We start from the raw sequence: 27,984 nt of genomic DNA on the forward strand, positions 1-27,984 counted from the left end.
AACACGAAGTATGTAGTTAGCTCACCGCTAAATATTAAGCTAATCCGCAAATTCACCAGCCGACATGCGGAAGTGGGTTACCAAAGTAAAAGCTGGTTCTTGCGAACATCCATATAATCTTCTGGTGAGAAACGAGCCAACTTTTGTTTAAAGCTGAACTGTTGAACAACCCTAACCCTAAAAGAAATGATAAATAGTTGACATGAAGTGGCAGTTTATGAAGAGATTTACAAGACAGCTTTTAAATATTTAGCTCCAATACTTAGCCTGCTAACTATATGCTTAGTTGGGAGCTAAGCTGATTAGCCCATATCATTTCAGCTCGCTACATTATCTATAGAAGTGAGATCTCTGTGATGCTCACTCCAACATATTGACTTTGTCGTCCTTGAATCACTTTCTATTTTATCTGCTGGGGGACATCGTCCATCTGGACAACCGTCTGTGTCCAAGATTTAACTTCCTCGCTGATATGTTGTGATGTTGCTTTACTATTTCTACATAATCTTCTTTTCTCGTGATGCCATTTATTTTGTGAAGTGCACCAGTTCCTCCTGAAGCAAAGCAACCCCAGAACATGATGCATTTGGGACGGAAGTCGTCCAGAATGTCAGGTTTTTGTCCCAGAGTTCGTTTGCAGGCTCTAATCTGGAGTCTTTAGATGCTTTTGCACCAATAGTTTCTGTTTCTGAGTGGCCTTTCGTCCGCTGTTGGTACCTGACTGGCTTCCCATGAATGATGACTCTTCTACAAGCTCTTTAGCTTTTGTTCTGCAGTTGTTTCACACCAGAACCTGTTCCTGTCTGGGACCCAGAACCTCCTTCCTGGACGTTCCCGTCTCGTTTACGGCTGCAGATCAACCAGGAGCCTTCAGACATCTTGAAATTGGACCCTGGGACGAATCAGACTGGTGGAGGAAATCTTCCTGATTTCCTTTTAATTTCCATGATGTCACACAAGGCAGCAATGTGTTTGAGATCTCCGTCTGGACTTTTAAAACCGTTTTAAGGAATATTAATTTTATGAATGTAAAGTCCTGAATCTGAAGAAAGCCTCATTATTCTGAACAAAGATGAATAACTTTGGTAACCCAGCAGACCTAAATCAGGAAAGATTTACATATTTATGGATAAAAGGTCCAGAGTTGTTCTTCTCGTTAACAATCCTCCAGAACCAGAACCAGAACCTTCAAACCAAACCCTGTTAAAATGTCCTCATTCTGTTTTTACTGGTGAAAAACAGAATGAAGACATGAGACTGTTTCCTTCAGCTCGAACGTCTCTCAGCATCTTTAGTTTGATTTATGGCTCAAATGCGCCACCTACTGGTGAAAGAGAGTTAAATCCTGTTGGAGAGTGAAGGTTGATGATGAGGGAGCCGAGAACCAGGTGAAGTAGTTTCCTTTCTATAGATGTATAACAGATAGAAACATCCGATCCAGGAAGCATCAAACTCTCAGCTGCAGTTGTTAAACTTCTTCAAACAAAATGGAAAATAAATGGCTTCATAAAATCCTCTAAACTTTGCTGCAGGAATACTAAGCAGCAACATATTTTCTCTAACGTATAAAACACTTAAATTATTTTTGAAGGGATAAAATCCATTTGGACCACAGGTCAAAGGTCAGTCTGATGAAAGATCAGTAAAATTCCCCTCATCAACCATCCAGAGGTTTACAGAATAAAATTCAGGTTAATTAATGTCAGCGCAGTAATGTGTGTTCATGACCAGCAGGGGGAGCTGCAGAGGGAGTTTCCTACAAACCCCGCCCCAAGGAGCTGAGAGGACCAATCAGCACGTAGCCCAGAGGCAGCTCACATGGAGGTCAAAGGTCAGGAGCAACACCCTATAAAGTGAATGGGCACAACTGAAATAAGTTTTATTTGTTTTCCAGCTGGGTGTGTGTGTGTGTGTGTGTGTGTGTGTGTGTGTGGGTGGGTGGGTGTGGGTGTGTGTGTGTGTGTGTGTGTGTTTCCTGACTTCCAGGTGTTTCCTGGCCCCTCCCTCCCTTGTTTCCACACTCAGAAACGTCTTTGTGCCGCTGTGTCTGACAGAAACAAAGAGAGGCAGATCATGTGACTGGAGCTTTGATCCGGGTTTAGACCTGGTTCTGTTCAGCTGGTTCTGTTCAGCTGGTTCTATTTACCAGGTTCTGTTCACCTGGTTCTGTTCATCAGGAGCCTCGTGTCTCTTGGAGGAGAGCAGCCTGGAACAGGTTCTGGTCCGGTTTCAGATCCTGGTTCTGCTTCTAGTCCCATTTCTGGTTCTGATCCAGTTTCAGGTCCAGATCCTCCATCAGTTCTCTTCATCCTCAGCGCTCCGTTAGCTGTTCCCTCCATCCTGTAGCTATTTAGCCTGTGGCTCTCTGCCCAGGGCGGCATGCTACCACAGGGCGTCTCTAATGTCTAAAATAAAATAAAATAAAAGCAGCAGAAAACCAAAAAGGGAAAAGTAAAAAATAGCAAAAACAAAAGCAAGTATGAAACTCTGTAAAGTGGCTCCAACTGTTTGACCTCCAGACCACCAGGGGGAGTCGACCGCCAGCTCCTCTGGAGCCAGAAGACAGGGTTTGTGTTTGTAGTTTTATATTTTACTCTTTTAAAGTAATCTGTAAACATTTTGGTCTTTTCATGTCCAAAATAAAATATGGAACTAAACAGCTAGAGATTAAAAAATGTTTATGTTTTAAGTAAAAACAAAGAGTGGATCTATTCAGAAAGTTACATTTATTCTTATGCCCTTGATTTTAGTAGCTTATTTATTGAGTTTAATGTTTTAATCACCTGTTACTGAGTTTGTAATTTTCTGTTAATTTTTGGCTCATCAAAGCAGGTAAATGTGGAACAACTTGAATAAATATAAGTTCAATATAAGTTAAAATATTATTATTATTATTATCATTTTATTTTAAAGAAATACAAAGAAAAGCAGATAGATTAGGGAGCAGGAGATGAAAAAAGCACCAGCTAAATAATTAAATCTTTTCATATAAATCAGGGAGCCCAAAGTCGGTTCTGAAGGTCCGGCATCCTGCAACTTTTAGCTGTGTCTCTACTTCAACACACCTGAGTTAAATAATGAGGTCATCAGCAGGACTCTGGAGAACCCGACTGCACTGAGGAGGAGATCCAGCTGTTGGATTCAAGTTGTTGGACCAGAGAGACTCTAAGACCTGCAGGACACCGGACCTCCAGAACCAGGACTGACCAGCCCTGGTTCAACCCACCTGGATCTAATGACGGATCATTAGAGGCCTCCATGCTGAAAAGGTTGTTTCTATCACCAGGGAGGGAACCAGAACATGCAGGATGCCGGGACTCCAGAACCCACTTTGGGTTCCACTGATCTAAAGGTAGCTTAAAAAAGCTTCAGCAGTTCTTCCAAGATGTTTTCATCTAAAAGTACAAAATATTTCCACAAACAATGAGATTAATAGTGTCAAAAACGTTCAGGGTGCTTTTTACAAGCCTAACAACAAAATCCTTCAACTTCCTTGTTGCTCTGTTCTGTAGAGTCTACAGATTTATCCCTGTCACATGGTGAGTCTGATGGGAGGAATCTTCATCAGAGTGAGACCTCTGTCACTACAGCAGCTCTGAGAGATGGCCCGCCGGAGGAGGAGCGGGTCCGACGCGGGGCGGAGCGGGTCCGACGCGGGGCGGAGCGGGTCCGACGCGGGGCGGAGCGGGTCCGACGCGGGGCGGAGCGGTCCCGGCTCTCCGCTCCACGGGGACGCGCCCGCGCTCTCCTCACGCACTCACCGCCGCGCGGCCAGGCCACCGGCCAGCCTCTCAGCCTCTCTCCCCTCTCTGCTTCTCCTTCTCCTCCGTTCGGGCCCGGTTCTCCTTGACTAGTCCCCCTCCCTGTCGGACCGGACCGGACCCGCGGACCCCGGCCGGACCCGCTGACAGATCACCGACTTCCAGCCGCTTCTGTCCCGGGACCCGCCGTGATTCGCCGCCCGGCCTGCCTGGCTCCAGGTCCGGGCCTAACTTTCCCTCAGCCCGGCCCTCCGGCTTCCGGTCCCTCAGCCGGCCTCCAGAACCGGACAGTGACGTCACCCGGGAAAAGTCGGCCCGGATCCTCCGTTAGATCCGGTCGGAGTGGGAATAAAGTTTTATTCTGAGCCGGACCCCCGCTGCACCGCCTGGCTGCCCCGGTACCAACAGGCCCGAACCCAACCGGAACCAGAACCAGCATTGTTTGTTTACTTGTTTTGCTGCTGGAGGACATCATGTGGACCGACTGAACCGACCCACGACACCGCGGGTTTCCTCCGGTACAGGTGAGTCATGCTCCGGTCCGGGTCCAATCGAACCGGAACAAGTTAGAAATAATACCTTCGGGATTAATAATCAGATTTGGTAAAATCAGTTTCCATAATTAGGTATTAATAATTATTTCTGTAAAGCAGGAAAACATTCATAAAATTAAATCATCTTGTTATTATTTATATTTATTTATTAGACACAAAAATCCTGAGAACATTTTTATTAATATTTCATAAATCAAAGTTTGATGGACGGGAGATGAACTGGTTCTGATCCGATGTGTTGGGTCCAGTCAGTCTGAATGTTCTGTGGGTTCTGTCCCGGTTCTCTGGGTTCTGTCCTGGTTCTGTCCTGGTTCTGTGGGTTCTGTCCTGGTTCTCCATCTTCCTGCTCGCAGCAGCTCCTGTCTGACTGACTAAATTCTCTCTGTTGGATGTTTTAATATTTTGTATAAAAACAAAAACTGATTCTGGAAAAATGTTTGTTTTTCTTTTTATTAATTAAAATACCTAAAAATCATAATAATGTTGTAAATAACAGATTTTAGATTTATTAAATCATCTGATTTAAAGTTTGTTTTCTTCAGTTTTATTTTTTTTTTAATTCTTTCTGGAAACATTTTTCTCCAGAAATCAGATTTCCAAACTTTCTGGACTTTATTAACATTTTAAATCATATTTCATGGGATTCTTGGAAAAGGAAAATAAAACAGCAGAATTTATTGATGAGACGTTTTCATCGCCATGACGACGTCAATCACTGTTATCAGAATATTGACATATTTCTGATGATCCTGATCAATTCAGTCAAATATTAAATATTAACAGTTCAGGGATGAAAAACTTTGGTTGTTTTTCTGTCAGGAAGTTTAAAAACAGGATGAGGTTTAATCTGCTGCTGCAGCTGAGCACTGCCAGTCAGCTGGCTGAAACCAGGCTGATACAGAGAGGAAATATTTCCACTCTGGTTATTTTTCTTTAGGAACACGTTAAAACCAGATCCAGTGGTCGTGTGTTAATGTCTATTTAATCATTAATATGCAGGAAAATTAAAATTTTTCTGTTTTTAATCATTTGATCATTTTAGACGTTTTATTTAAAAACTTGAATGTAAATAATGTGAGAAAGTAAAAACTCTTGTATTTAATCCAGTTTATCCAGCGATCAGAACCTGATCAGAACCCGGAGCGCTGACCCGGTTCTGATCCGAAATCATGAAAAATAACTGAATAATCTGTGATAAACTGAGATAAACTGGAAGGTTAATAAAATCCCATCCAGCCTGATTTTAAGAACAGCTTGTTTCTCTACGCTGTGATGTCATCAGTGATGTCATCAGTGATGTGATCTTCCTGCAGAATAATTCCCTACACATCCAGTCTCCAGATTTCTCTTCAGATGGAGTTTTTCAGAGTGAACTCTGCAGTCAGCTGCTTCCACTTAACAGTAATGAGCTTCCTGATCCATCTGCTGCTTCCCGCCTCATTCCTGAGGTTTACTGAGGTTCTGATGTTCTCTGAGGTTCTGATGTTCTCTGAGGTTCTGATGTTCTCTGAGGTTCTGATGTTCTCTGAGGTTCTGATGTTCTCTGATGTTCTCTGAGGTTCTGATGTTCTCTGAGGTTCTCTGAGGTTTCACCGGTTCTCTGTGTTCCTCCACCTCCTGCTGTAGAGAACCAGGTGAATCTGGAAACCCTCAGCAGAACCAGCAGTGCTTTCCTCTCTCTGTTTCATCATCATGAGAAAGAAACTCAGAATGTGAGAACTGCCCCCCCCCCACCCCAGTTTCTGCCCCGACCTGGTTTCTGCCCCACCCTCCTGTCCCACTGGGACGTTTCCACTCAGGTGAAGTTTCTACACCTGCAGGATCAGGTGGAGTCACTGTGGCTGCAGCTGCACTCGGATCACTCTGGGTCAGAGCAGAAACAACAGGTTTAGTCCTGATTCCTGACCCGGTTCTGGTTCTGGTTGCTGGTCCGATCACAGCCGGTACCGTCTGCTGTTCACCTGGGCAGCTGGTGAGGCTCCGAGTCCCTCCAGGTCCGGACCAGGACTCTGAGACTCGGAGCGTCTCTAAAGTTAGCAGGCAGTTCTCAGCTGGCATCTCAGCTGTCAATGTGTGTGTGTGTGTGTGTGTGTGTGTGTGTGTGTGTGTGTGTGTGTGTGTGTGTGTGTGTGTGTGTGTGTGTGTATTTATAGCTGCATGTTGTTTGGATTCTGCTCCGATGTTATGAGGCAACAGCTCAACACGTCTGACCAGACCTGACTGAGAGGGAGGACCAGTACGGTGAACTGGGAACCAGTACGGTGAACTGGTTTCATCTTCAGACCAGAATCATATTTTCTCTAGCTTGCTGCAGGCCGCTGTGGTTATTTTCTGATGTTTATTAGCAAAAGTTTTCTGTTTTCACCTGGAATCTGCTGCAGTTTCCATGCCAGGCCACCAGACGGCGCTGTTATTGTAGCATGACGTGGAAACATGGCTGCAGCTTCGACCCTCAGCGTCCAGCTCATTTATAAATCAGTAGCATCTGGATCGCTACAGGTTAGCATTCAGTCTCCATTAGCGGGAAAAGATTCGATCTGTCAGGGAACATCATCTTATTTCAGACCTGCTGACGTTCCTGCAGCCAGAGATTCACCAATCAGAAGGATTTAAACCCAGACAGAGTTCATATCTTAAACAGATGTTAGCATCTAATTCTAGACAAACCAGAATCACTGAAACGTTTATTCTAATTTATTGAACATGACTGTAAACACAAAACATAGTTTTATTTTTATGATTTTGTGGGTTTGTTGTTTTCTTATTTGTGCTCTCAGATTTGCTTTTGAGTAAAATCTTTGGATTTTGTGGTTGTAGACAAATGGAGAAAAAAAATTTTGTACCACAAATGGGCTCCGAGCCGCACTTTGGACACCGCTGACCTGGAGCTTTAGCTTAGCGCTGGACGTCCAGCTGCCGTCATTACAACATCAAGCAGAGGCTTGTCCAGCCTTCCTGTTCGCTGCTGGAGCGTCTTGCTCTCTCTCGCTCTCCTGCAGCCTCAATGAACAGGAAATGGTTGAAACCAGTTTGTTGAAACCAGTTTCAGTTTGATTGTCTTCGTTGCTAAACGTCCAGACGTTCTCTGGGATCGTCAACAAATTGGCTGAACATCTGGCCTTCAGCTGAACTTAACGCTGCTGTTTCCTACTGCACACGAAGGCAACACGGTGTCCTGTAAGCAGAGACACGGACCAGCGGACTGGGACCAGCGGACTGGGACCAGCGGACTGGGACTGGGTAGCGACGTGGTGCAGCAGCAGTCTGGGCGTTGGAGTGCAACGTCTATCTTTAGCAGTGTGTGTGTGTGTGTGTGTGTGTGTGTGTGTGTGTGTGTGTGTGTGTGTGTGTGTGTGTGTGCGTGTGTGTGTGTGTGTGTGTGTGTGTGTGTGTGTGAGGCATGAAGACCGTTCATTATCACATTCCTGCAGAAGCCTGAGCATGAGAACCAGCTGGTTCTGTTAGAAAAAGAACTGATCCGAACCAGAACTGGTTCATATCTGAATCTGATGTCAGATTAATGAACATAAATCTGATCAGATTATAATTTAATCCAGCTGTTCATCATCACCTGAAAACCTTGTTTTGGTTCTGATCCAGTTTGGACCAGATACCAGAACAGAAACGTTACTCGTTAAGTAACTGCTGCTGGATTTTATACTTTTAGTTTATTCACTAATTAATGCATGGAAACAAAGATTAGAGATTAACACAGATTATCATCTATAAAACATCAAACAGTCAATTAGGTAACAGAGCTAATAATAAAAATAAACATATAAAACATTTAGGATAAAGACCAAACGAAACCAAATGGTGTCAATAAAAATGAATTCATTTATGGATTAGGATGTTCTTTAATCTCGGCAGTTAATCCCTGATTAGGATTATTAATATTTTACTTTCCTCTAATATTCCTTGTTTTGATTAATCTGAGGTCACAGATATTTTGTGTAGATGTGAAAGAACAGGAGAAAAATAAAAGCCTGTAATCTGAGTTACAGTAAAAACATGTTTGTTTACAGTAAAGTCTGATTTACTGGATTTCTAATAAATAACAACGATTCTCCAGGCGTCTAGTTGATGCTTTCAGGATGAAAACCTCCGTTTGGTTCCTGTAAACCAAAACGGCCAAAAATGACGATTCAGCAAAACGACAGAAAAAACGGCAGAAACAAAGAAAACCAAAAACATTTTATATTTTTATAAGATAAAGAAGATTAAGAATCAGCTGGACTGACGCTGAACAGGAACAAACTTTAAGTTTCCTTCAGTCTGTCACTGGTTCTGCTCACCTCAGACCGGGTCTCTGGGTATCGGTCCAAACTCGTTCACTCCTTGGTCCTGATCTGTATCTGAGCCCACAGGTCAGAATGCAGACGGACCGGATCCCAGAACTTTTCCCTCTGGCTGCTTTCACCAAGACAGAGCAGAGAGACGCTGACCTCACTGCAGACCTTTAGCTTTAGCTTATGCTAAATACCATGGTGGTATAGCCTTTAGCTTTAGCTTATGCTAACTACTATGGTAATATAGCCTTTAGCTTTAGCTTGTGCTAACTACCATGGTAATATAGCCTTTAGCTTTAGCTTGTGCTAACTACCTTGCTGACATTGAGCTCTACCAGAACTGGGATGTTTGATTAGCGCTTTAGGGTTAGCGCTGCTAGCTTTTTTGCTAGCACAGCCAACATTGACTTCTAGTGTAAAATCAGGAATTTATTCTCCAGTCTGTAAGGTTTGCAGCTACAGTCAGCAGGCCTGTGTTAGCATGCTAAATGCTAACCTGGTTGCTGCGTCCTGTAGATCAGTGTTTCCCAGGCCTCAGGCTCACTGCCCTGCAGGCTCCAGGTGTTTCCTGTTTCAGGTAATTTCAGTAGATTAGTGGTTATTGAGCTGCAATCAGATGAATCAGGCGTATTAAAGCAGGAAACACCTGAAACAGGCAGAGCAGTGAGAAACACTGAAACACCTGAACCCTGATGAGCTGCTGGTTCTTCACCTGGATCTTCCCAGATAGTGGGACGAGTTCGGCTCACGTTCAGATCTAATCGGCTCATCATGGAGCCATAAACCTTCAGATCAGCTGCAGGTCATGTGGTGGCAGCATAAAGCAGAGCGCCGGCGAATCAAAGCAGCTCTGATGTCTCTGATCTGCTGCTCAGGAGGATAAAGTAACTTTATAGAGGAGAAAACCGATTTCTCTCAGGGAAACACGTCTCAACAGAGAAAACCTGCAGCTCCTCTTTAGTTCCAGTAAAAAACTGCTGCTCATTTATAAAACTGCTGAGAGGGCAGAAAAAAGCAGCAGATCATTTAGCTCAGACACTGAGGAAAGAAACTACAGGCTGCAGCTCAGTTGATGGGTTCAGGTTGGAGAAACTGACTAATTCCTGCAGTGTTTGGGTCTGGGGTAATTCCTGGCAGGCAGGAATGTGATTGGCCGCCGTCTTAAATGTCTGAGCCGCCACAGCAATGAGGAGAACGACTGGAACGTTTCCCTAGAAGCTGCTGTCTCCAGTCTGAACAGCTGATGATTGTAGTGGTTGAACTGGGCCGACCAGTTCAGCTGCTGGGAGCTGCAGCGGTTTGTGTGTGTGTGTGGGCGTGTGTGTGTGTGTATGTGTGTGTGTGTGTGTGTGTTGGGATGCCTGGGGGATGAAGTCAGCTCTGTGTCTGCTCGCTCACCTAAACACACTCACAATGAGGCCGGTATCTGCGTCCACCATCTTGTCTGTGTGTTCCTGCTGTTGCCGTGTTGACAGAGCAAACACGCTCTGTGGACGGAGCTTTAGCGCTGCTAGCACTGTTAGCGCTGCTAGCACTGTTAGCGCAGTTAGCGCTGCGTCAGCAGAAACGTCTCCAGGAGGGAATTTTGCTCCGGCGTTCCTGGAATCTGATCCCAGATCCACTGTCTGCTCTGGTTTCCACAGCAGCGCCAACATCGGGTGTAACAGAGATAAATGTCCTGCTGAAACGTTCGTTGTTGTTGCCTCAACGCTTCAGATCAAACTGATTTCAACTCAAAGTGAAGATAAAAACAAACAGCAGATATTTCAGGCATTAATTAACCAACCTGACGCTGTGTGTTTGTGATTATTACTAATGAATCTTTACTGTGGAGGATTATTGATCTGACAGTTTATATGATTAGGATTATCTGAGCGTTTCCAGTTCTGAAGGAAAGCTTCTTCTGCTCCGAATGCAACAGATTCATCTGTAGTAATAAAATATATACAACAAACAGCAATAGTTTCTTTTATTAGTGTGTTTTGTTTAGTTCTTTATATATTTATTATATGAAATATGCAAAGTGCTTTAATCACTTTGCTGATTAAAAATGACAAACCGTTTTATTCGCTGTGATAACAAAAACTCAAACTGTTAGTAAATCATTAAAATGTGAATTAAAGTGTTAGAGCAAGTAATCAGGAACAAAAAGATAAATATATTCAAACTTATAGACTGCTAATAATTTTTAAGTGTCTGCAGAAATTTTAAAATAAAAAAAAAACACAATTATTGTTATTGTGGACAGATGCATCAGAACCAGAACCGACATGGAGCCGATCCTGCTGTCCGTCACTGTTAATGTTCCCCCTGACCTCTGTGTGTCGCTCCGTAATGTTTCCCCCTGACCTCTGTGTGTCGCTCCATAATGTTTCCCCTGACCTCTGTGTGTCGCTCTGTAATGTTTCCCCTGACCTCTGTGTGTCGCTCCATAATGTTTCCCCTGACCTCTGTGTGTCGCTCTGTAATGTTTCCCCCTGACCTCTGTGTGTCGCTCCGTAATGTTTCCCCTGACCTCTGTGTGTCGCTCCATAATGTTTCCCCTGACCTCTGTGTGTCGCTCTGTAATGTTTCCCCTGACCTCTGTGTGTCGCTCCGTAATGTTTCCCCTGACCTCTGTGTGTCGCTCCGTAATGTTTCCCCTGACCTCTGTGTGTCGCTCTGTAATGAGTCCTACCTGGTTGGACTTTAACACATTTAGTTCCACTGGCTGATCTCTGTTCTGCTGGATCTCATGTTTGGATCAGTTCAGTGTTTTCTAACAGAACGAACTTCCAGCTGCTATCAGGTCATGATAATTAATGTTACTGAACGATAAATCGCCCCAGAAGTTATGATAAACAATATTATTGTTGTTTTGAATCCATCCATCCATCCTGGTCGGGTCGTGGGGGCAGCAGCTTCAGAAGGGAGGCCCAGACTTCCCTCTCCAGTCTCTTCTTCCAGTTTTGTTTTGTTTTGAAACCATTTTTATGCAATATAATAACAATATCATAAATAATACAATAACACCTTATCAAAGGTCAACAAACTTTTAATTATAAAGAACAATTAACAGTGGAAATGGAAGAGATTTTAAATATATAACATTTTAAAAAAAGAAATGATAAATAAAATGAAAAATAAAGTTTCTGTAAATAAAATTATGTCCAGTTGGGACCAAAACACCAAACTGGAAACATTTTTGGTGGAAAGAGAAAAATGATAAAACATCCAGTGGGAATTATTGAGTTTGTTTTAATTCTTATTTATTGTGACGGGCTTGGTGCCGATTGAAACATCAAAGTGTGTTTGCGTGTGTGTGTGTGTTTGCTCAGGTCTCTTCCAGAGAAACCTGCTCCCTGTGCAGACTGACTATGTAACCATAGCAACACGTCTGTTTTCCGTGGAAATGAAATCAAAAGTAGAAGAAATTAAATTTTCCCCAAGAATGTAGATCTTCCAGATTAGAGAGATCTGACTGCAGCAGCAGCAACCAGCAACTATCAGCAACTATCAGCAGCAACTCTGCTTCTGCTCACCATCAGACGGCTGAAGTGTTGGTCAGAGAAACTGATGATTAGAGACGACCCACCTGCTGCTGCTGATAGTTGCTGGTTGCTGTTGCTGGTTGCTCCATCTGGGCCGACCAGCCGCTTCATTTGGATGCGTTTGCATGCTGGCTGTGTTGCTCTTCTCTCTCACTGCAGCTGTAATCAGAGACAATCACTTTATATGCACCCTTTGTTACCATGGTGATGAACTCAGACACACTGGCTGCTCCGCTCCGTGTTTTGTGATACGAGTCACTTTGTTTCTGCCGAATAAACAATATTTTGTTTGATTAATTAATAATTATTAGTAATTATGAATATTTTCTTGTTATTTTTAAAATTTTCTGTTTTGCAGTTTGGAGATCAGAATTGTTGTCAAAGTGAAACCAACAGATTTATTTTCATAAGTGAAGCATTGCAGCTTCACCATGAGGCTCCACTTGATCCTCAATATATGAAAGTTTATGAGAAAATCTTTCTGATGTAATGGAGACAGAAAGACAGAAAGACAGAAAAGTGGGAAAAGGTTTAACAGGAACAGAAGCTAACACCTTTAATCTGCTGCTACAGAGCAGAGCTGACCTCTCATTAAATTATTTCCATCATTTTTATGCTCATTTTGAAGTAATGAATTAGAAATGGTTGATGGGAAAATTTGAAAAGATTTAGTCAATTATGTAACTAAGTTTTTACTCTGAGGTGAATTTAGAGTTAATGAAGGAAACGGGAAACGTTTGGTGAATAATTTGAGACGTAGCCAACGTTCCCATCCAGCGCTGGTCTGTGCCTTACCAGAGGAACCAAACCAGAGGGGAGGACTCTCTGCTCCATGTCGGTTTACAACCTTTACTTCCTGTTTGTTCCAGCCGGGGGGGGGGGGGGAGGGGAGGGGGTGACAACATCTGACAGAATCACACTGATCCACATTTTAAAATTAGCCTGACATCTGGAGGGAATCATATTATTATTTATTTACTGTAAAACAGCTTTACAAAAACTCTCCAACATTTTCCATTTTTAGCAGGCTACGTTAGCGATTAGCATGACTAGCATTAATAAAGCAACAGTCCATGAATGCTTCCTGTAACTCAGATTTCCTAAAAGGTGGAAACATTTTTAAATCCTGAGTTTTCCATGACTGACAGGCTGAGCGCTCAGACAGAGTGACTTCCTGTTATCAGATCAAACAGTCGCTCTCTCTCACAGCCTGAAATCTATCAGGTAGAGTTTGCAGGTCAGAGGTCATCAGGCTGGTCAGACTGGAAACCAGCTGATCCCACCAGTGAATACTGGTGCTTTTATAACAGAAACACAGAACTGATTGAAAACAGGAGATATTTAATTAACAAAGATCAAACCAAAGTCAGAAAGTATAAAAAGATCCAAGTTCACCTTCTGAAACATCCAACATCTGTAAAAACGGCAGTTTAAAGGGACAGGACTCCATTTTTACAGTAATAATCTCATTTTATTTTCTTTAACATGTAAAACAATAATCCTTAAACTCAAAGAGGAGTGAGACATCTTCTGTTTAGAGGATCTCAGCACAGGTCAGATCATCAGATCAATCAAAGGCAGTTTAAAGGTGAGGAGGTCAGATGTTCCTCCAGAGCCGATCAATAATCAATATTGATCAGCTCAATATCATCAGCTGAGTATCAACGTCCCGATGTGGACAGAGACACAAAACCCAGGTGAAAGGTGACCGGGTGGTTTCCATGGCGACATAACAGAGAGCTGGATGTAAATAAAGAAGAAATGGAAACATGGAGGAGTTCAGGAGCAGGAATGAAGAAAACAGAGAGAAAGAAGGAGAGAGAGAGAGAGAGAGAGAGGATCTGACAGGAGAAGAGAAGAAGAAAAACTAGAGGATAAGGAGAGAAAAACAGTAAAAATAGAAACAAGGATGAAAGAATCAAAGTCTGAACACAAAAAGAGGGAGATGGAAATATACCAGTTCAGTTTAGAAAGAAGGAAAACAAGATGAGGGAGGATAAAATGAAAGAAAGATGTAAAGAAAAGAGAAAATGGGAAGGAAAGAATGTGGGAGGAGGAAAAGTTCAGCCTGGAAAAATAGGAGGAGAGAAAAAGGAGGAGAGAAGGAGGCCTGGAAACAGCCAGGGATTACAGGGGACAGGAGAAGAAAGCAGGTCAAAGGTCAGAACAAGCTGGGGCGTGCTGTGGTGGCGTAGGGGATAGTGCAACCCACATTTGGAGGCCTTCAGTACTGGAAGCGGTGGTCGCGAGTTCGATTCCCGGACCCGGCAACATTTGCCGCATGTCTTCCCCTCTCTCTCTCCCTTTCCTGTCAGCCTGCTGTCACATAATGGACACTAGAGCCACAAAAAGACCCCCTGGTGGGAGAAAACTCTCTGACTCTCTGATTGGCTGTCTGCAGGAGGAGTGGGCGGAGCTAGACCATGGCGGGCGCCTCGGTGAAGGTGGCGGTTCGAGTCCGGCCGTTCAACTCCAGAGAGCTGGGACGCAACGCCAAGAGTGTGATCCAGATGCAGGGGAACAGCACCTGTAAGACACACTGTAACACACACTGTAACACACTGTAACACACACTGTAACACACACTGTAACACACACTGTGACACACACTGTGACACACACTGTAACACACACACTGTAACACACACTAACACACACTGTAACACACTGTGACACACACACACACTGTACCACACACTGTAACACACACACTGTAACACACACACTGTAACACACACACTGTAACACACACACTGTAACACACACTGTAACACACACACTGTAACACATACACTGTAACACACACTAACACACACTGTAACACACACACTGTAACACACACACTGTAACACACACACAGTAACACACACTGTAACACACTGTACCACACACTGTAACACACACACTGTAACACACACACTGTAACACACACTAACACACACTGTAACACACACACTGTAACACACACTGTAACACACACACAGTAACACACACACAGTAACACACACTGTAACACACTGTACCACACACTGTAACACACACACTGTAACACACTGTAACACACACACTGTAACACACACACTGTAACACACTGTAACACACACACTGTAACACACACACTGTAACACACACACTGTAACACACACACTCTAGCACACTCATTCTGGTTCCTGTCCTTATTAGGCTCCACAGTTCCCAGTTGCTCTTTCCATAGTTCCCCTAACCCTAACCCTCCATTTGGATCCAGAGACAATCTGAGCTTCCAGCCTGAAACCTAAAAACATTAATAATTGATATAATTATTGACCAGTAGAGACTCTTTAAATATTTCTTTATATTTCTAGTATGAAGTTGTTGGTTTGAGGCAGAAGGAAATAAAACATGAAATGTGTTTTTTACTCATAGAAATCTGAAAAGTGTGGTGTGACTGTAAACTACATGAAGCCTCATTACTATTCATCCAGATTATATTCAGATTCTTTGTTTCATGTTTCAGTTTTAATACTATATTCTAATAAAGCCACTGTCACAAATTATTCTGCATAAAATCAAAACTTTTTTGTAATGAACAGATTTTTACTCTCTGAAAAAACATTTTTTGTTTCATTTTATTCATTTGTTACATTGTATTCATGTTAAGACAAAACTTTGAATTGTAAAGAAATACTAATGCAAAAATTATATATTTCTTTTCTCCGAAGAGTTTTTGCGGCGCTAGTGGCTCATATTTTTTGGGACAGTAGGCAGACAGGAAAGAGGGGGGAGGAGAGGGGGGAGGACTTGCGGCAAAGGTTGTCGGGACCGGGAGTCGAACCCGCGACTTCCGCATCGAGGACTGCTAACGTCCTACACCACCACAGCACGCCCCACAAAAATGATATTTAATCAGAAATCTCCTCTACTGTACCTCATGTACCTGTTACATCTCTAATAAAGCTAAAAACTGTTGATTATTAGGTTATTTTGAAGAGTGTAGACTACCTCAGTTAGCTACATGCTAATGCTTCCCATTGATTCCAATGAGGAATGCTAGCAGGTTAAAACAGACCTTAGCAGACTCAGGTCGTCATGTGACCTCTGGACCTGCTGCTGCTAATAAACTGACGCTCTCACAGGATATTAATAGTAGACGCTGCAGCAGGTTGTTTTTAGCTCCCAACACACACACACCAAGCTGCTCATCTGTTCTGGGAATGCTGGGCCGGTCACTGCGCGCTCCACCTGCAGGTCAACAGCTGTAGAGTGACACTCTAGCTAACTCTAGCTAACTCTAGCTAACTCTAGCTAACTCTGGCTAACACTGGCTGCATGTCAGACCAGACGGATGTCCTGAAACACCTGGATGGTCTCTGACCCCGTCTTCTTATGTTTTCTGCTTCCAGGCATCTCTAACCCCAAACAGCCCAAAGATGGAGCCAAGACCTTCACATTCGACTACTCCTACTGGTCACACACCACGGTAACAGCACACACACACACACACACACACACGCACACACACACACACTGAGCCCTGGCAGTGCAGCAGCAACAGCAGGTTGTTTTTGTTCCTGCAGCCTGAAGATGAGAACTTTGCGTCTCAGAAGCAGGTTTACAAAGACATTGGTGAGGAGATGCTGCTGCACGCCTTCGAAGGTGAGAGCCTCTGCTGTCAGCTGATGCTCCTCCAGTGGGTTCTGTCGGGTCAAGCGGTTCTGATCTGGTTCTGGTGTCTTCCAGGATACAATGTGTGCATATTTGCTTACGGTCAAACCGGAGCAGGAAAAAGCTACACCATGATGGGACGGCAGGAGCCGGGGCAGGAGGGGATCATCCCGCAGGTTGGTGTCCTAGAACCCGGGTCCACTCTGTCTGAGCCCGGATGGGTCCACTCTGTCTGAGCCCGGATGTGTCTCTGTCCTCAGCTGTGTGAGGACCTGTTCCAGCGGACGGGTCAGAACACGGACCCAGACCTGACCTACTCAGTGGAGGTAAACACCGTCTCCGTCTCCTTCCTGCTCACCCTGAACGGACTCTGACCGGTCCCACGCTTTGCTCCGCCTGCAGGTGTCCTACATGGAGATCTACTGCGAGCGGGTCCGGGATCTGCTCAACCCGACGTCACAGGGATCCCTTCGAGTCCGGGAGCATCCCATCCTGGGCCCCTACGTGGAGGACCTGTCCAAACTGGCCGTCACCGGGTTCACCGACATCCGGGAGCTGATGGACGAAGGCAACAAAGCCCGGTCAGTCTGAGCGGAACCCTCTGCAGTCCAGGACCTTCTGGACCCGTCTGGAACCGGGCCGGAGTTCGGTCAGACCGGGTCTGGCTCCGGGACGTCCAACAGGACGATAGAAAACCAGATGAACCCTGACCCTGGCTAGCTGAAGCTTTAGCTGCCCTGAACGCAGACATTAGCCATGCTAACGCTCTGCTACACCAACATGCTATTTAGCAGAAGCTAATTCTAAAGCGCTATAACAGCATGCTATTTAATGAACGCTAACGCTAATGCTAATTCAATCTGGACTTTGACTAGACCATTGATGCACCTGGATTTGGCTCCTTCCAGTCCTTGTAGAGTAGAACAGGATCGTCCATCCATTAGTAATGGATGGATTATTGATTATTAATAATGTATGGATCATTGATTATCAGTAATGTATGGATTATTGATTATCAGTAATGTATGGATTATTGATTATCAGTAATGTATGGATTATTGATTATCAGTAATGTTTGGATTATTGATTATCAGTAATGTATGGATTTCTGATTATTAATAATGTTTGGATTATTGATTATCAGTAATGTATGGATTATTGATTATCAGTAATGTATGGATTTCTGATGGCAGGACGGTTGCTGCCACCAACATGAACGAGACGTCGTCCAGGTCGCACGCCGTCTTCACCATCGTCTTCACCCAGAGGCGCAGAGACCAGATGACCAGCCTGGACACGGAGAAGGTCGGTCTGTTCGGTCCGGTCCAGTCAGTCCGGTTCGGTCCGGTCCGGTCCGGTTCGGTCCGGTTGCCCAGCCGCTCCACTTCACCTCCTTCTGTCTCTGCAGGTCAGCAAGATCAGCCTGGTGGACCTGGCTGGCAGCGAGCGCGCAGACTCCTCAGGGGCAAAGGGCACCCGGCTAAAGGTCAGAGGTCACTGAAGGGCCACAGCTGGTCTGTTTTTGTCCCAGTCGCTCATGTTTGCTGTGGTTTTCACACAGGAAGGAGCAAACATCAACAAATCTCTGACCACGTTGGGAAAAGTGATATCAGCTCTGGCAGAAATGGTGAGTTGATGTTGAAACCAGTTCAATGAACCAGTTTGAGGTTTTAATGGGAAACTTCCTGTTTGTCTGCAGCAAAGCAACAAGAAGAGAAAAAGTGACTTTATCCCCTACAGAGACTCTGTTCTCACCTGGCTGCTGAAGGAGAATCTGGGTGAGGGTCAAAGGTCATCACTGATGATAACCCTAATTAATCATTTATAGTGAAATAATTTATTTTACATTAGAAACCCTGGCAGAGACATTCAGACAGTTTAATAAACAGAATCACATTAATCCTGTTTATATTCATGAAACTAATGAAAAATAATCATCAATAAAAGATTTATGTAAAGGAGTGAGCTCTTTACTGTGAAAGAGCTTTTGGTTCTGTCCAGCCGGTCCAGTCGGTCCAGTCGGTCCGTTCGGTCCGTTCGGTCCGTTCGGTGTGATGAAAACCAGCAACGGTTTTATGATTACTGAAGTTTCTCGTGTTTCTCAGGAGGAAACTCCCGGACGGCCATGATCGCTGCTTTGAGTCCTGCTGACATCAACTACGAGGAAACACTGAGCACCCTGAGGTCAGAACCCGCTCCATTACCCCGACCCGGTCCGGTCCGGTCCGTCCCGCTCAGACCCGTCCCTGTGCTTGCAGGTACGCCGACCGGGCCAAGCAGATCCGCTGCAACGCCATCATCAACGAGGATCCCAACGCCAAACTGGTCCGGGAGCTGAAGGCCGAAGTGGACCGGCTGAGGAACCTGCTGTTCTCCCAGGGCCTGCAGGAGCTGCTGCAGAACACCGGTACCGGACCGGACCGGACTGGACTGGACTGGACCGGAGAGGAGAGGACTGGACTGGACTAGACCGGACCGGACTGGACTGGACTGGACTGGACTGGACCGGAGAGGAGAGGACTGGACTGGACTAGACCGGACCGGACTGGACTGGACTGGACTGGACTGGACTGGACTGGACTGGACTGGACCGGACCACTTGATTCAAAATCTAAGTTTTATTTAAAAAATGCCAGAATTCACCAGTTGATCTGTAAATATGTTTGGAAAAGTAATTTATGAAAGTATGAAGGAGGAAGTTGGTTTCTATGGTAACAGACAGGAAGTGACCCGGTTGTCATCAGCGTCTCTAGGAATCAGTTTTCGGTTTGATCTGGCCATAAATGACCATCTACAGTATCAATAACAAATTGATCAATCGATCGATCAATAGGGTTCAGACTGTCCCTTTAAGTCAGTAACGCCTGGATCTGCTGGATCAATTTATGGAATATTCTAGATGTTGTTCAGCTGATTGTGTTTGTAAGTGAGAGCAGCAGATATTTTCAGACAGCAGCTGTGTGTGTGTGTGTGTGTGTGTGTGTGTGTGTGTGTGGGTGTGCGTGTGTGTGTGTGTGTGTGTGTGTGTGTGTGTGTGCGTGTGTGTGTGTGTGTTGTAAGCTGACATTCCCGCCTGTTAGCGGTGAAACCTGACCCCTGTTCTCTCCTACAGTCAACAACAACATCAGCCTGGCGGGGGCTGCAGGCGCGGCCGCCGCCCCCCCACCGCCGCTCACCCCGACAGCCAATGGGATCGCAGCTGCAGCAGACTCCGCCCCTGCAGGTCCCTCCCCTCACTGTTTTGTTTTTCTGCTTGTAGGAAGTTTCTGAATTAATCCTGATTAATCTGAATTAATCCAGATTTTCCTTCGGCTGAAGCTGAAGCTCCACCTGCAGGAGAAACACCTGCTGACTCCGCCCACCCCACCCAGAACGGGCAGGACGCAGAGGAGGCGGTCGCTACGGAAACCATCAGCAAGGAGGAAGCGGCTGAGAGGCTGATGGTGGGACGTAACCAGATTATTTAATCTGGAGCCGAGGGACCAGCGGATCGCTGACGGATTCTGGTTTCTGTTCAGGAAACGGAGAAAATCATCGCAGAGCTGAACGAGACGTGGGAGGAGAAGCTGAGGAAGACCGAGTCCATCCGCCTGGAGAGGTACCGGCCGCCACCACGGTCCAACACGGTTCACCCTCTCACCACCGTTCACCCTGTCACCACCGTTCACCCTGTCATCTCTGTGTTTCTGCCAGGGAGTCGCTGCTGGCCGAAATGGGCGTGTCCATAAAGGAGGATGGAGGAACTCTGGGAGTTTTCTCCCCTAAAGGAGTGAGTTCACCCTCTAACGTTCATTCATTCATAATTCATGCTGTTGTTCCAGGAGCTGTGCTGGATTTCATTGTCCAGTTTGTTTTACTGGGTGTTACTGGTTTCATTCAGGTCATACTGGGATCCCTGTGGAAAACACCAGTACCTCCAGTTTGGACCAGAACATTCTGCTGAGTGTTTCTGCTAAAGCGCTAACAGACGAGCTAACTCTCCTTTAGCGCCTAGCTAACTTTAAAAACTAGCTAACTTTTCGCTCTGAGCGAAACTTCAATATGTTTGGTCCAGATAAACTCTAAAGCTTTAATTTGTTTTGTTTTTAGTTATTGACTGGTAAAAGTTAGACGTTTATAGTCATGCTCTTATTTTGAAGTCTGCTCAGGCAGCAGGTCCATTTCCTGTCCTGATGGTTTTTAAAGAAGCTTTATTGGGTTGAAGGTTCTGGAAAACAGTTCAGCTCCTCAGAAAGAGGAAAGTTACAGTATACTGGACCCCAGTTCAACCGGGTCGACCGGACTGTCGGGCCTTACAGAACCACGGGAGAGCGGTTCTGTTTAGGTTCTATTAAGGTTCTGTAACATGAAATCCTGCTCCAGAATGCATGGACGACCCAAACAGTCGGGTTCTGTTGTGTCTAAATGGAGTCAGCTGAGTTTAGTTTCTGCTTCCTGTCTGGGCCAAAGCGGCCATGTGACGTTAATAATGGCCGCCAGGTCAGAGGTCACTGGTGAACCGTTTCTGTTTCCTTGTTTTATTTTATTCATATTTTATTTCTGTTTTATTTTATATTTTATTTCTGTCTCTTCCTGCTCCAGACGCCTCACTTGGTGAACCTGAACGAAGACCCGCTCATGTCCGAGTGTCTGCTCTACTACATCAAGGAGGGATTCACCAGGTCAGACAGAGGTCAAGCGGGGTCAGGAGCCTCGGAGGACATCTTGGTTCTCACTGTTGTCTCTGTGTCTCAGGGTTGGACAGCAGGACGTGGACATCAAGCTGTCTGGACAGTTTATTAAAGAGATCCACTGTGTGTTTGTCAGTGAGACCAACGACCAGGGAGAAGGTCAGACACTGTCTGTCTGTCTGTCTGTCTGTCTGTCTGTCTGTCTGTCTGTCTCACTCTCTGTCTGTCTGTCTGTCTGTCTCACTCTCTGACTGTCTGTCTGTCTGTCTGTCTGTCTGTCTGTCTGTCTGTCTGTCTGTCTGTCTCACTCTCTGTCTGTCTGTCTGTCTGTCTCACTCTCTGACTGTCTGTCTCTGTGTTTGTCTCAAACCGGATCCTGATTGGCCGGTTTCCCTGATCAGTACCAACAGGTCTTTGTGTCAGAGCGCCCTCTGCTGGTCAAACGTTCTCAGTGTTTAACTGAATCCCACAGAGTTTCTCTCCCTTCCTGGTGTTATTCTAGGTTCATAGATGTTCTAGTAGGCAGGAAGTGATTCAGAGGACGGTCCAGCTGAGCCTCCAACATGGCCGCTAAGCTCCGCCTCCCAGTAATCAGCTGATTAAACTGGATTTGGTTCTGTTGGGTCTGAATCAGGCTGACTCTGTTCACTGACTCTCTCTTCTTCTCTCTCTGTAAAAGCTGCCAGGAAGTCTGTCAGGTATCGTCTCTTTGCAGTCATGTGACCTCTGACCCCTTCATCCCTCCCTCCTCTTCCTCCCTGCTGCTGCAGCATCAAACCAATCGGCTGAACATCAGATGAGGAGAAACTCAGAAGGTTTTCCTCATCTGATGTTTCAGTCAGAATCTCTCCAGACTCTCTTAGATTATGATTATCGTTATTATTATTATTATTATCATTATTATTATTATTATTATGATTATTATTATTATTCCTATGATTATTATTGTTTTTTTAAGAGTTTTGCTGAAATGTTTGCAGATTATCGTGTCAGAAACTCTCCTCATTGTTGCCGTTCAGGTCTGATGGGATGAAACGTTGAGGAACTTTTTCCTCTCACCAGATCTGAAGCGTTGTGATGAACACATGAATCCTGCAGACGTTTCTCTGCTGTGAAAACTCTTCTTCTTCTTCTTCTCCTGTCTGCAGTGGTTGTCACTCTGGAGCCGTTAGTGGGAGCTGAGACGTATGTGAACGGGAAGCAGATCAGCGAAGCCGTGGTCCTGAAGCAAGGTCAGAGCTTCAACCTGGAGCCGTGATGAACCAGCCAGGCTGTGATTTTACTGCCTCTAAACTGAAACATGAAGCTGCGTCCTTATCAGACTACATCCATCCTGAATCCAGATATTGATCTGATTAATGATTAATGAACTGACAGGAAGGCTACTGACTGATGCTAGCTAGCTGCTAGCTTATCCTAATAATAAATGACCAGAGGACTAAAATCTTCTTCACACTACAGTCATTCACCCATTCACATGCACCATTCACTCGCTCATCCACACCTATTACTAGGCTATCTTTAGCCAAACGCTAGGCTACCTTTAGCCCAACGCTAGGCTACCTTTAGCCCAACGCTAGGCTACCTTTAGCCTAACGCTAGGCTACCTTTAGCCTATCTGTGCTAATGGCAGCAGAGGAAGAAGGCGATCCAGTAACCGGTGCCGTCAATCATTCATCAGTAACACGGCATCATAACTATCAGTTTTATCAAACAGTAACAGTCTCCACATGTTTCTGCACGCTTCCTGTGTGTCTGCGTTGCTAGGTAACCGCATCGTGATGGGGAAGAACCACGTGTTCAGGTTCAACCACCCGGAGCAGGCGAGGCTGGAGAGGGAGCGCAGCGTCACGGCCGAGCAGCAGGGGGAGCCGGAGGACTGGAACTACGCTCAGAAGGAGCTGCTGGAGAAGCAAGGCATCGACATCAAGCTGGAGATGGAGAAGAGGTAGGAGGAGCTCCTGAGGTAAAGGAGGAGGAAGGAGCGATCTGAACGGAGGGAGAGATGATGGAGCTGATGCCTGGTGTGCTGCAGACTGCAGGACGTGGAGACCCAGTACCGTAAGGAGAAGGAGGAGGCCGACCTGCTGCTGGAGCAGCACAGACTGGTGGGTCCAGACCAGCTCACCTGCTGGCCAACAGCTGGTCCGGTCCGGCGGTTAACCCTGTGGTTCTGGTTCTGGTTCAGTACGCAGACAGCGACAGCGGAGACGACTCCGACAAACGGTCCTGTGAGGAGAGCTGGAGGCTGATCTCCTCCCTGAGGGAGAAACTTCCTGCCAACAAGGTGGGAGCAAACGTCCGGGTTCAGCTGCTCCATCATCAGTGACCCAGTCAGTCGCTGCTCTGCTTTAATCAGAACCACGACTGAATAAAGCAGAGCAGTGATCCGGTTCTGGGTGTGTCCGGTTGGCCGGAGGGTTGGAACCAAGAGAACCCGTGTTCCTGTCTGTGATCGGATCGGGTCGGTCGCCTGACCAGCTCCATCTGAACTGAAGCCGTCGGTTCTCACTGACGCAGGATGAATGGTGTTAGACTGTGTGTCCATCATGTCGGGTTCTAACCGCCGGCCCTGTGGTCGTGTCCAGGTGCAGACCATCGTGAAGCGCTGCGGCCTGCCCAGCAGCGGGAAGCGGCGCGAGCCCCTCCGGGTCTACCAGATCCCCCAGAGGAGGCGGATCAGCAAAGACCCCAAGCGGGTCACCATGGAGGACCTGAGGATGCAGGCCGTCAAGGAGATCTGCTACGAGGTCCGCCCCTCCACATCCTGTCCTCTACCAGCACGTTTCCCCTGGGTCACGGCCTGTCTGTGTGGCGCCCCCTGCAGGTGGCTCTGGGAGACTTCCGCCACTCGCGTCAGGAGATCGAGGCGCTGTCCATCGTCAAGATGAAGGAGCTCTGCCGCATGTACGCCAAGAAGGACTCCAACGAGAAGGAGAGCTGGAAGGCGGTGGCCCAGGACGTCTGCGACACGGTGGGCATCGGAGAGGAGCGGAGCCCCCCCACCGAGGAGGGAGGAGGCGCAGAAACCAGCGAGGGAGGGCAGAAGGGAAAGGTGTACGACCTGAAGGCTCACATCGACAAGCTGACGGACATCCTGGAGGTAGGTGCTCCCCGCCGCCTCCTCGGCCTCCTGCTGGGTGGGAGAAGCTGACGGAGGAGCATCTGGGTCTCCTGCAGGAGGTGAAGCTGCAGAACAACATGAAGGACGAGGAGATCAAAGCCCTGAGAGACAGGATGATCAAGATGGAGAGCATCATACCTGTCCAGGTGAGTTCCCACGCTCTCAGGTCCCACACTGCGATGCTCCACTCTGGAGCTAATTGGCTAATAGGCAACTGGCTAACCAGCTAATGGGCTAACCGGCTATTGGCTAACTAGCTAACTGGCTAACCAGCTAATGGGCTAACCGGCTATTGGCTAACTAGCTAACTGGCTACCTGGCTAACCAGCTAACGGCCTCGCTCTACAGTGCTCTGCTCCTAGAGCCGGTAGCAGAGCCACCATATCTATGCTAACAGGTGAAGCACAGAGAAGGTCTCAGGAGACCGTTGAGCCCTTGAGGATCGGAGTAGGAAACCCCTGATCTCAAGTGTCTGTCGGCGTCCTGGTCCAACTCTCACCGGTCCGACTCGTTTCCAGGACGACGACATGAACGGAGAAGGAAGTGAGTCCATGCAGAGGGAGGGAGGAGGAGGCCTCGACGGCCTCGACGACCCCAACGACCCGCCGGAGGTCAGAGTTCAACGCCTGATGGACGAGGACCCGGCGTTCAGGAGAGGGCGCCTCCGCTGGCTGAAGCAGGAACAGCAGCGCATCCAGAACCTGCAGAAGCAGAACATCACCAAGAAACTGAGAGGACAGAACCAGAACCCAGGTTGGTGAGGGAGCGGGTTTGGATTGGATGGGCTAACTAGCATTAGCCTTGTAGGCTAGTTACCAGCGGACTGCCTTCTTCTTCTCCTGGCCATTAGCAAAGATGTGTTAGCATTGGAGCTAGCTTGGCTTTGGATGGGATGCAGCACCAAACGAGTCACAACTGGGCTCAGGTCAGCTGGCCTAGTCAAAGTCCAGACCTAAGTCTAGTTTAGAATCTTTAATAACAGATGATCTCCTCTGAACAACTATTTCAGAACGAAGAATCAGGCAAAAGTTTCCAACTGGAGAGAAATTAACGCCGCACTTTTCAGATTTCTGTCTGAGGTCACAGTGAGGTCATTCTAAGGTCACAGTGAGGTCACACTCTGTGTCTCCGCCCTCTGCAGGTCAGCTGACCCCCATCGTCCCCGTCCATCTTCCCGGTACCGGCCGCTTCATCCCCCCCCAGGAGTGCAAACTGAAGTTCCCCTTTAAGAGCAACCCGGCCCACCGGTTGTCATGGGGACCGGCCAGCGAGGCGCTGCAGGCTCTGGGTCTGGGCGGCGAGGGCGGGGGGGCAGAGGAAGACGGTGGGGGGGGCCAGGAGAATGGCGGGGGTTCCCCCACGCCGCCCCCCCTCCTCCCCCTCCCCTTCCCTACGCCCCCCCCACGCATGCGCACGCCCAGCCCTCACCGCGCCTGGCAACAGCGTAACCAAGGCAACCAGGGCGGCTTCCACCACAACCAGCCGGGCAACAACCAGAACTACCAGCGGCGCCAACGCCGAGGCTCCCTGGACGGCTCCGCCCACGGCGGCGAGCAGGGCGAGGGGGGCGGCGGTCACCAGGGGCGACCGCGGCAGCGCAGGGCGGCGTCGCCCGGCGGGGAGCGCGGGGGCCGACCGGGGGCCCGGGGCGGCAGCGGGGACAGAGAGGGAGGCTTCTACTATAACCAGCGGCAGCACCATCAGTTCCACCCACATCCGTACTACAACTCCCAGAATGCACCATTCCAGCCTCAGCCCAACTACCACAGCCTGCCGCGCTCCGGCCCCCTGCTGCTCCCCCCCAACATGCTGCTGGGGGCGGGGCCTCCGCCCGCCGGGTGGGGCTTCAGCACGCCGCCCAGGATGAGGCGGCAGTTCAGCGCCCCCAACCTGAAGAACAAGGAGAACGTCATGTGACCCCACGCAGGCCTCTGATTGGCTGCAGATCCTCATGCTGTAGAGAACCGAACGAGCGTGTGTATGGATGTGTGTGTGTGTGTATGGATGTGTGTGTGTGTGTGTGGGTGTGTGTATGGATGTGTGTGTGTGTGTGTGTGTGTGTGTATGGATGTGTGTGTGTGTGTGTGTGTGTGTTTCAGCACCTTTATGAAAAAGCGTTGAGGTCTCGTCTGTCCTGCTGTTCGGGTTTTAACCGTGGCGTCGGGTTTTATCTTAACCTCAGCTGTCGCCTAGGCAACAGGATCCATGTCTCATAACCGCTGGTTTAGTCTGATGGAGTTCTGGTTCTGGTCCAGTAGACGGTTCTGTTCACAGGCAGAACTGAAAATGTTAGAGCTGAGCTAACTTTTTCCCATCATGCAGTTCAAATCGTTCAGTTTCTGACGCTACATGATGAGCTAGCATCTCGTTTGCAGAGCAGTCTTTGATTTTTCCCATTTCACCTGAACGCTGCATAGCCAACAGCTACAAACCAAAGAAAGTCGCTCTGTGGCGCCCCCTGCAGGACGTGAGCAGGAAGAGTTTTTAGGAGAAGAGCACGTTGTGTTACTGAGCTGTGTGTATATCTGAAGTTTATCTTTCTGTTTTTATTTGTTTTTTAATGGAGATGAATTTTAAAGGAATGAAATGTGCGGACGGTGCGTTCAATGTCGCAGGCAATCATAGGAAATGAGAGAATAAAGTCTCAGGCGGGGAGACAGGATGTGGTTCATGTAGGGTTAGCAGGAGGGATTCTGGGAGATGTAGTGAGATACAGAAGGCAGTGCAGGTTTGATGAATGTGTGTTAAATCCACACGCAGCAAAGCATTCTGGGAGAGGAGCACCTCTGATTGGCTGTTTTATTTCCTGTAGTCATTAGGTTTTTTTGCTGTGTATTTTAGCCCCGCCCACATCCTCGGCCATGGGTGATGATGTCATAATATGTCATGGTTATGATTATTATAAAGTGTCACGACTAATGTCTGGTTGTTGGGATGCTGCTACAGGAGCTCCACTGTGTATCTTCTGCTCTGTGTGTGTGTGTGTGATGGATGGGTGTGTGTGTGTGTGTGTGTGTGTGATGGATGGGTGTGTGTGTGTGTGTGTGATGGATGTGTGTGTGAATTTCCAGATTAATTTAGACTCATCTTTTTATTTAGTTTTCATTTCTTTTTCTCTGGGTTTGTTTGGGACCCTGATTCCAGAACATTCACCGCCGGCCCCGCCCACCCTTACCTCTGCACCAATCACAGCCTCTGAAGCTGTGACATCACAGAGGGGGGGTTAGAGACGTTCTGTTGGCCCAGAGCCGCTCGGTGTTTCCTGTCTGTCGGGTTTTGTTGTATCAGGAACCAATCTCAGGCTCGACCTGCAGACATGATGGCAATAAACTGTCAGGAATCAAACCTGCTGCTGTTGTGTCGTTCTTCCAGCGCTACGGTGGCTGACGGGGGTCAAAACGGTTTCATTAAT

General features: G+C 46.9%; 1 protein-coding gene across 2 annotated transcripts; it reads left to right on the forward strand.

The window, feature by feature from the left end:
* Positions 1 to 1,731: 1,731 nt before the first annotated feature.
* Positions 1,732 to 27,917, forward strand: kif1c (kinesin family member 1C). 2 transcript variants are annotated; one of them, XM_044098515.1, is made up of 29 exons: positions 3,153 to 3,352; positions 3,513 to 4,285; positions 14,536 to 14,663; positions 16,517 to 16,593; positions 16,691 to 16,769; positions 16,854 to 16,954; positions 17,039 to 17,104; positions 17,181 to 17,359; positions 17,972 to 18,083; positions 18,187 to 18,264; positions 18,340 to 18,405; positions 18,478 to 18,556; positions 18,884 to 18,962; positions 19,037 to 19,185; positions 19,891 to 20,001; positions 20,079 to 20,221; positions 20,297 to 20,376; positions 20,472 to 20,547; positions 21,360 to 21,439; positions 21,513 to 21,607; positions 22,597 to 22,680; positions 23,216 to 23,396; positions 23,484 to 23,556; positions 23,637 to 23,735; positions 24,037 to 24,198; positions 24,276 to 24,551; positions 24,629 to 24,718; positions 25,091 to 25,325; positions 25,714 to 27,917. In XM_044098515.1, the coding sequence occupies exons 3-29, from the start codon at positions 14,558 to 14,560 to the stop codon at positions 26,487 to 26,489; spliced, it is 3,732 nt and encodes a 1,243-aa protein (XP_043954450.1). In that variant the 5' UTR covers positions 3,153 to 3,352; positions 3,513 to 4,285; positions 14,536 to 14,557; the 3' UTR covers positions 26,490 to 27,917. The 2 variants fall into 2 exon arrangements, with proteins under 2 accessions (XP_043954451.1, XP_043954450.1); XM_044098516.1 differs by lacking the exons at positions 3,153 to 3,352; positions 3,513 to 4,285 and adding an exon at positions 1,732 to 1,831.
* Positions 27,918 to 27,984: the final 67 nt, after the last annotated feature.

Source organism: Gambusia affinis, linkage group LG18 (genome assembly GCF_019740435.1).
Source record: "Gambusia affinis linkage group LG18, SWU_Gaff_1.0, whole genome shotgun sequence".
Lineage (NCBI taxonomy): Eukaryota > Metazoa > Chordata > Actinopteri > Cyprinodontiformes > Poeciliidae > Gambusia > Gambusia affinis.